The following is a 9,112-nucleotide window of genomic DNA, read 5'->3' on the forward strand; positions in this document are numbered from 1 at the left end:
TTCAGGACAATCCTGATCCTACAAGGATCCACAGCCTTTCAGTTGTTCCCTGTGCTGCTCCACATTCAATCTAATCACCATAACTATTTCATAAACATCCATTTCACTCCAAGCTTTTATCCTGACAGCAGGATATTCTGCATTATGGATGGAAAAACATTTCCAAATATAATTCTGAGACATCAGCATCAGTGGAAATCCAGGAGGAACCCACCTCATCCCTACCTTTTCCATTTGCCATCAGAAGCCTCTTTCTGCACAAAGACCATGACAACAATTCACACGGGTTTCGTTTAGAAGTGAGATGTAGGAACAAGAACAGACAGTGACACGGGACAGAACAATCAAGAGTGCAGGTAGGGAGTAACAGTTTCAGCTCCTGATGAGTGTCAGGAATTCTTCACGGGTCTTTGGATCTTCCCGGAAAACCCCCAACATTGTGCTGGTTACTGTTTTACTGTTCATTTTCTGTACCCCACGCATTACCATGCACATATGCCTAGGAGAAATGAGAGGGGAGTCAATACTTCAGGAATACTCATAGGAAAGGAGTAATCCCATGGAGAAAGATGTTTCTTGCACGGCCACATTCAATTCTGGGGGGGTAACAAAACCTCCATATCCACAATGGACATACCTGTAGTACCTCAGCTATTCTTGAAGGAAAAGAGTCAAATTCTCAGCTACTGAGTGCTGCCTTCTCTCCTCTGACCCTAGGAAAATCCCACCTTTCCAAGGTGCATTCTGATCATGGGGACATGCCTGCTGCTCACCCCAACTCTGCTCTGCTGGAGGGAGCAGAAGGTCCACTGGGACAGCTCCACACTGCCAGTTGCCACATCCCTGCAGCAGGATCAGGCAGCCTCCTACATCCAATGGCTCCAACCCACCAGGCAACTTTCCTGGCTGGGCCAGGATTATCACTCTGTAGTGTTACTATTTATTATTATGCTTTCTGCCTCCTCACCAAGTATGGCACAGAGCTACTGCAGCCAGAGGCAACACGCAGCAGCTCTGCAGCACACAGCTGGGAGCACACACAGCTGGGAGCACACACAGCCCATGCCCAGCCAGGGAACAGCTCAGAGTCACTCACGTAGCTTCCACGACGACTCCGACTCCAGCAGGCTGTAAGGCTTCTGTGATGGCGATTGCAATTTGTTTGGTAAGGCGTTCCTGGACTGAGAGAACAGCAGGCAGCTCAGAATCCCACAATTTGGGTTGGAAGAGACCTTATAGACCATCTAAGTTTCACCCCTTGCCACGGGCAGGGACATCTTCCACTAGACCAGGTTGCTCCAAGCCCCAGCTGTCCTATGCTTTGTATCCTGAAACAGACCTTTTATTTGGTTGTTTATATCAGGATTCATTTTGTATTCCACATTTGCAGGATTTGCTCTAACAGCTCTTTCATTTCCAATTATGCAGTTGGATTTTCTTGCTTTTCTGTTTTCTTTCAGGTTTTATGTGTTTGTTCCCAATTTTACTGCTGCACAATTTTATTCCCCATACACAATTTCTGTTTTAAGGAAATAGAGATAAAAAATGAGCAAATTAAGAGTCCATTGTCCTGCAAAGCTTTACTTCCTGCAGCTCTAAGCACCCTCTGTTCACCAGTCTGATGGTCACTAAGACTTCTGTCCCCCAGAACAGGCCAAATTTAACTGCAGGACAATGGGAACAGGCTGAGCCCAACGCAAGGCATCGGATCCTGCAGCTTCCTCCCCTCCTCAGGGGCAGCAGGCAGGCTGGAACACGGCAGTTCTTGCTTCATTGCCTCAGACAAGAATTCTTGAAGACATCTCTCCAAATCTCTGTAGGAGAGTTCATTCCCTGCAGCATCCAACTAGTTGAGTTATTCCTGGCAGCTGTACCTTGTAGCACATTTATCACTGAATCAGTTACTGCTGCATCTAGTTTAAGGGGCTGGTGTTAACCTTCACTGGGAAGGCAGAGGCTAAGCATGATGACAGCTGAGAAACACCTGCTCAAGAACACAGTATTTATCTTCATACTAACATCTGTGCAGCTACTATCCACCCAAAATTCCCAGTTCCCTGCACTGGCTAGGAGTAATCAGAACAAGCTCAAAGTTTTATCTCTTTACCTTGTAATCTTCTACTGTATATTTCCACGATCCTAAAGGAGAAAGGAAAAAGACAGTGTTAGTTATTCCCATCTGACCACTGTGTGATCTTCACAACTAATTGATTCTATCAACAAGACCACTGTACTGATCCATGTCCTTCCTGGAATCCATGCAATGCCATGCTGCTGCCCAGCCCCTGCTGGCATTGCCCCAGGACTTCCCTGGGCACACCACTGTGTTTAGTGACAGGTTCCCCCACCTGCAGCCCTGGGGGACAAACCTTTCACTTCTCCTTTGAGCTCCTTCTGTTGGCTGATATATTGAATTCCTTGTCCCACCCACCTGCCTCACACAGTTGTGAGGGAATCCATGCCTGAAGACTCCCTGAAAGCTAATCCCTGAACTGAGGTCAGAAACACCTCCTGGTGCTTCAATCTAAACCAAAGCTGCTTGCTTTAGGGACAATTCAGATACTGGATTCCTAGAAGGCTACTTTAATTAAGCAAGAGATGGTTTGGATTCTTGTATCCAACCACAAATTTAACTAAGAACAATGAGACAGAATTGTTTTAAATAAAAACAGATACTCTCCACCCAAATCTCACCCCATCCTTCACATTTGAGTGCAGGGATCAGCTAAATGTTCCCTTTAAACATGACTGAATTTAAGCCATTGGGGAGCAATGCAAGGGGGACCACTATCACTTATCGATGTGGTTATGGGATGCACACATTTAAGAGAAGTCTAACTGCTCTGCAACTCCAGGCCAACCTGTCGTGGTTTAACCCCAGCAGCAGCCAAGACCCACACAGCCTCTCACTCACTCCCCCACCAATGGGATGGGGGAGTGAATCAGAAGGGTAAAAGCTACAAAAACTCATGGGTTGAGATAAAGACAGTTTAATAGAGAAAGCAAAAGCTGCACACACAAGCAAAGCAAAACAAGGAATTAATTCACTGCTTCCTGAAGACAGGAGGTGTTCAGCCATCTCCAGGAGAGCAGGGCCCATCACGCGTAACGGTTCCTTGGGAAGACAAACTCCATCACTCCAGATGTCCCCCCTTCCTCCTTCTTCCTCCCACTTTATATACTGAGCATGATGTCAAAGGGGATGGAATATCCCTTTGGTCAGTTTGGGTCACCTGTCCCAGCTGTGTCTCCTCCCAATCTCCCATGCATCCCCAACTTCCTCACCAGTGTGGCAGTACAGAAAGCAGCAAAGGCCTTGACTCTGTGTAAGCTCTGCTCAGCAATAACAAAAACATCTCTGCATTATCAACTCTGTGTTCTGCACAAAACCCAAACATAGCCTCACACTAGCCTCTATGAAGAAAGTTAACTCTACTCCAGTTCAAGCCAGCACACAACCTCAAATGCTTAATTACATATCAAGTGGCCACATGAAGGAACTGCTATAGCAAGCTTTGCTACCTCTCTGGCCACACCAGACAAAAACCAGACGCTGGCTGGCAGCCTGAGGCACTAGTTACAAGGAGCAGCTCTGACAATGAGACTCTCCTGCTGCTCTGGAGAGAGAATTAACTGCAGAAACTCCCTCCAGCAATGAAGTGGTTGTGTTACAGCTATTCTAAACAAAGCAGCATAATATTTAGACCAAATATATGGATAGGAAACATGCCGATGCTCAGATATTCTTACACTGGTGTTGTATGTAAGTCCTAAGAGCATGTTTATGTAAAAACAGTTATTTGCAAGAGCATTTTCAAGCCTGAGCTTAAAATCCAGAGAAAGATGTTTGTTGACCGAATACAGGTCATCCACAACTCCAGAAACTCACCACATTAGACTAATCCTATTAGGAAAGATTAGGCCTACAGTACCAGTAGCCTCACAAATCTGTGCTTGAACACTGGGTGCATTATACAGGGCACGAAAGGGAGGCACAGCTTGGCCCACCAACCTCTTCATGGGAAGCACTCAAAAGTGAGGACTGAGAACATTTGGTTATACAAGAATCTAATCTTTTCATTGTTGCAGTATAGCAGTGTTTTACCCTGACTTGAAAGAGAGGCAAGATTTTAACCTTTCAAGCACAGCACCAGAAACCTTGTACATATTGATGCAGATTTCTCCATCAGGAAAATTGTACAGTTCCAGCACCCTGTGGTCACTTGCATTAGAAAAATCACTGAAAGTTGTTTTGAGCTCCTTCTTTACATCTGCAATGGAGAGGTAACTAGAGACTAGAGCAAGCACAAACCAACAGATGCATATTTCGAATGCGATCCTTAATCCTGCAACCAAGCCCTGCAGAAATGAAGCAATGTCAGACAAAGCAAAGCAACAGAAGCAAAGACAGTCTCTTTAGGAAGGATGTTTCCTTCAGAAATCCAGCCCAACAAAAACCCTGTACCACCTAAAGAGGCAGCCAACACACAGCACAAACCATGAACTGCCACACAGACACATCCCCAAGCAGGAGTAGCTACAGAAAGCAAAGTCTTTCTTGCAGCAAATGCAGTGCTGGTCTGCAGCTCAGAACCAGTTTGGTTCTGCAGCTCAGCGCCTCAGCCTACAATTCCAGCACTTAGGTACTGCCACAGGAAGAATCCAGGAAAAGATTTCCATGTCAAACAGCCTGTTTCAGCCTTTTAATCAGAGCAAAGTTCACTCCTGCCAGCACTGCTGAAGATATCAAGATGCCTCCCTGTAGTATGAGGTTGTGCTAGTAAAGATGTGACCTCCAAGGGCCTTTCCACTTCCAAACCCGAGTCACTGTTGTGCAGGCAGAGCACAGAACAGAGCTGAATGACTTCAGAACATTTTCTGTCATGTCCTACACATTCCTTACCCGCTAGGAAAGCCCAGTGGGCATGGAGATTTACAAGGCTAATTCTCATTAGTGTTATTGGAACTACAGCAGGATTAACAGACCTATCAGAGAAAGCAGAAGCAGAACCTACATGGTCTTGCTGAACTACAGCCAAATTTTTGATTTGTTTCTCAAGAGACCCTTCCACACTGGTCCCCAGTAATCTGCTTATTGAAGGCATCTACCATCCCTTTCCTCACCAGAACTAGAAAGTGTCACTTTTAAACAAGATTCAGTGCAACAACTGATCCAAGGGCACTTGCTGAGGAAAAAAGCTTTTTTACATAACAAATGGATTTCTCAAGTGTATCACAATTGCTTTGTTTCTTAGGCTGAACCTTATCTATAAAATCTACCCCAGACTGCTCAGCAGGTCTCCAGTGAATGAAAGAAATGCCAAATTTATCTGAAGAGTCAGCTCAGATGAAAGCTTTAGATTCAATTTATATCCATAGAACGTGTTCATTTACAATTTGGAAGTCTGGGATTTTTGTTCTTATCAGTCAATGTACACACAAACAGTAAAGAGCTGGAGATCCCCTGGTATTTTTGTGCCTTGCCTTAGAACATGACCAAATCCTCTTGTTCTTTGCCTCAGTGCTCCCTGCAGACACCAACACTTTTGGGGGAACAGTGAGAAGTGTTACAGCCTTACTGGTGTGAGTTAACACAGAGCTCTAAGACTTATCTGTCCTCTCCTCAAAAAAACAATGCTGAGGTTTGGTCTAAATCCAAATCCAGGACACACAAGGGTTGAGCTTTAGAGGGAGACCAGATTAAAAAGATTAGGACAGTTAGCACAGCCTGGAATCCTTTTTGCAAATTAGCATCACTTTCATTAGACAAACACTTACCTGGCAAGCTTGCTGAGGCCAAGCACTTGCTTGTTGGGAAGATAGCCAATGTGTACCTGGACAGAGGAGAACAACCATTAACAGCATCAAACCCACACTTCTAGATGCATATGAAACTCATGCATAGACAATGAGATGTGCACTTGCTCCAGAACTAGCTCTGGAACAGTCCAAAAGCCTTAGCACGTGGGAGGAACATGCCACCATGCAAGCCTGGAAAATTGTGGAGCTAACAGAGACCATGGATGCCTGGTGAGGTTGGTGTCCTGGTGAAGAATAGGTGAGTTTTCTGAGAGGGAGAAAAATCACAACTCTTCAAGAGTCAAGGCTTATGTTCCAAGTCTCAGGAAGGCTACAGAGTACTGCTACATTTGGGTACAAAGAGCAATTTATCACTCAGCACAGCACTATGTGTCTAAAATAAACATGCTTTCCTTTCAAGATCTAAAATGGATTTAGGGAGTGGAAGGGAAAAGGACTCTACTTCCAGTAAAAGTTCTAATGGCAAGAAGTATTTTGCCACCAAAATCAGGCTGCACTTACTGATTTATTTATTCTGCTTTGGTAATGCCATAGATCACTGCTGCTTAACTCCACTTCCATCCTGCTCAAATATGGTTTTGCTAAACACTCATACTGAACAGGTAGTTGCACTTCATTGAACAAGTTTAGCAGAAAAGTGCTCAGATACAAAGATGGGGAAAGGCATTTAGCTCTTTATTCTTAGAAAGCCACACAGGCTACTGAATTCAAGTAGGTTTACAGCTCTAAGAGATCATAAACCAGCATTTGTACCACTGTACCAGAGACTTGAAAAATCAGCCAAGATACAGCAGGGAAGTGTCAATGAGGGATTTTGTCTCAGTGCTTTGCCTACAGGCCCCAGCTCAGAATCCTATGCTGGTGCACCTGCAGTTGGAGGTACCACAGTGCACCTGATTACCTGGCTAACTTGCTCACTCCTATCACTTCTGTTGGGTAATCAACTCACTGATGCCTGAAAAGACAGGAAACATTTCAAAGTGAGAGGCATGACTTAAAAATAAGCATTGAATCCTGTTCCAAATGTTTTTGTAAAGTTCTGAATTTCCTTTACAATGGAACTGCAAACACAAGTCTTGCTGGTCAGTGTTTGCAGCCTGTTTGATGTACCCAACAGGAGAAGGATTAGTCTGAGAATATCTAGAGGCATACCAGGTCATTTAGCTGGTGTTTGCCAGGAGATTTCTCCACACCACACAGGCTAAACAGCTGGATGTAAAGAGAATGCACACATTGCCACAGGAGTAACAGGAAGAATACACACACTATGTGTCACCAAGAACAGGCACAACAGAAAGCTTGCACAGAAAAAGAAGTTTTCCAGAACAAAGAAAGCAGATGAAACTGAGTTGACTCAAATAAGTGGCTGGTTTCTGCTCGGGTGTTTTATTTTTGGGAGACAGTTTACTTGGAACATATGTGGCACTGATTGAATTTTACAGACAACACAAGCACTTGCTACTCTTGGGCCTGTGAGTACTTTCTGGTAGAACAGATGGATCAGAGTAAGCTCCATCCTTCTGTGCTGATAAGGGAGCGAAGAGGCTGCGATGTGCAGCAGGGACTTCCCACACAGAACTCTTCATCACGTTTGCAGTAGTTAACTTGAGAATCTTTATTTCCTTTTTAAAGTTGTTGGCATTACAGTTCCAACACCCTCTGCAGCATCAGCCCCTTCCATGGGAGTCCCAACCTCCTGCTAGTCAGTTTTGGCCACCCTCTCCCTGACTCGGCTCACGTAATTAGGACAGGGCTGCTAACGAGCAGTTTGCTCCACTCACAGAGGGTTTCAGAGATGGATGTGCATTAGATAGCTCTGAGCCAGGAGCTAAATCCATGCCAGAGCCAGTGCAGGGTGAGCTGGTTTAATATCAACACGTCTGCCCTCAAGGCTTGCTGCTGCTTCATGAAGAAGAGCTTTGATATGAGATGTCAGAAACCATTAGATTACACAGAGTAGGAAAGGTTGAGTGTTATATTTCAGGAGCTTAAATTCAAATAAAACTCACATTAAGGAGGTCTTCCTTATTTGTATTCTGAAGATTAACTTCTAGAACCATAGCCGTAAGCAATAAATACTTAGAGCTTTAAAAGCTTTGTAGTTACAGCCACGGAGTCTTTTACATGTACTTCAGGTCTTTTACTGTGCATTCCCACGTTGGTTTTGTGAGGAAGATTTACCTTTCCAACAAATGGAACGAGGTGATGCTCACACAATGAGAACATGTCTATGTCCTTCACAATTACCATCTCATCGTGATCTTCGTCAAAGATAGCGTCATTGAGAATATCTGAAATCAAACATTGGCATTAAAAATAAACACAGAAGCACAGCAGATTCTTCCAGCCAGCACCTGAGAAAGCTTGCAGCAAGGGCAGAACTCTCAGGGCTGCACATTTCAGGGTTAATATGGGAGGCAAGTAAGGAGTAACATCACAAGTACATTTTGGTTTGCATACAATCACACTATTGTCACAGTGCTACATCAGATTCCCTATGTGCTGCACCAGAAGGCACCTGTAGTGCTTATAGCTTGAATATAGGTCAGAACAGGTCTAGTCTTTGCAGAATTACTGACATCTTAAGAGTAATTAAGACTACAGCTGATGAAGTCAGTGCTGAGGAGAGTACACCTCAAAGTGAGCTTCCATTTCCACATACTCAAGCAAAGCCAAGCCCGAGGTCAGAGAAAGCTAAGCCATCACAGTGGTTTCTTCAAACACTTCAACACCAACATCACTATCCCCAAGGAGGCTTTTCATGCAAATGGGATGCTCTTATTTCATCCTGAAGCACACCAGCCAGCAGCTGCTTAGGCACACACAGAAGTCAGAGACAGATCTGTGTCCACAGACTCGGGAGAGATTTGATGTCCTAGCTCAAAGCAGGCACATGCACACTCCAGCCCAATTCTGCACCTCAGAGTTAGCAGAAAACTGAGGTGGAGAAACCCACAAAGACAGAAGGAAGAAGAGACAGCTCAGTAAGAAGGGGAACACATAGCATGACACTTTGCTAGTCTCAGAGCTCAGCAGAACAGACCCTCAGTTGATTTTCCAGATTTAGCAACCCATGACAAGTCCTTAAACAATCCTGACACAGGGTACAGCTCATCCCTATAGTCTTCACAAAGATTGCAGGCAACTGGACCATGCTCAGAGAGTTTAAAAGTAGAATGGTCTCCAGTTAAGAAACCAAGACTTTTGAAGGACAAGATAGAAAATCTGTGTATGAGAGATTAGGGAGAGAAAACTGCAAGAGAGAACTAGCTGTACAGACAGGCTGATAATG

The 9,112-nt window shown here is 44.5% G+C and overlaps 1 protein-coding gene across 1 annotated transcript; it reads right to left on the reverse strand.

Annotated features, from left to right (window-relative positions):
- Positions 1-233: 233 nt before the first annotated feature.
- Positions 234-8,112, reverse strand: GCH1 (GTP cyclohydrolase 1). Its single transcript, XM_009077712.1, has 5 exons — positions 8,002-8,112; positions 5,779-5,834; positions 2,108-2,139; positions 1,097-1,181; positions 234-499 (listed from the first exon to the last, which is right to left on the reverse strand). Exons 1-5 carry the CDS (start codon positions 8,068-8,070, stop codon positions 373-375), a joined length of 369 nt encoding a protein of 122 aa, XP_009075960.1. The 5' UTR covers positions 8,071-8,112; the 3' UTR covers positions 234-372.
- Between the last annotated feature and the right edge of the window lie 1,000 nt (positions 8,113-9,112).

This window comes from Acanthisitta chloris, unplaced genomic scaffold, assembly GCF_000695815.1.
Source record: "Acanthisitta chloris isolate BGI_N310 unplaced genomic scaffold, ASM69581v1 scaffold40376, whole genome shotgun sequence".
Classification (NCBI taxonomy): Eukaryota; Metazoa; Chordata; class Aves; order Passeriformes; family Acanthisittidae; genus Acanthisitta; species Acanthisitta chloris.

Coding starts and splice junctions, on each gene's coding strand:
- GCH1 (XM_009077712.1), bottom strand. CDS start 8,070: ATGGTAATTGTGAAGGACATAGACATGTTCTCATTGTGTGAGCATCAC. Junction 5,835..8,001: donor TCGTTCCATTTGTTGGAAAG/GTAAATCTTCCT, acceptor TCCTCTGTCCAG/GTACACATTGGCTATCTTCC. Junction 500..1,096: donor GGAGTCGTCGTGGAAGCTAC/GTGAGTGACTCT, acceptor CATTTCTCCTAG/GCATATGTGCATGGTAATGC.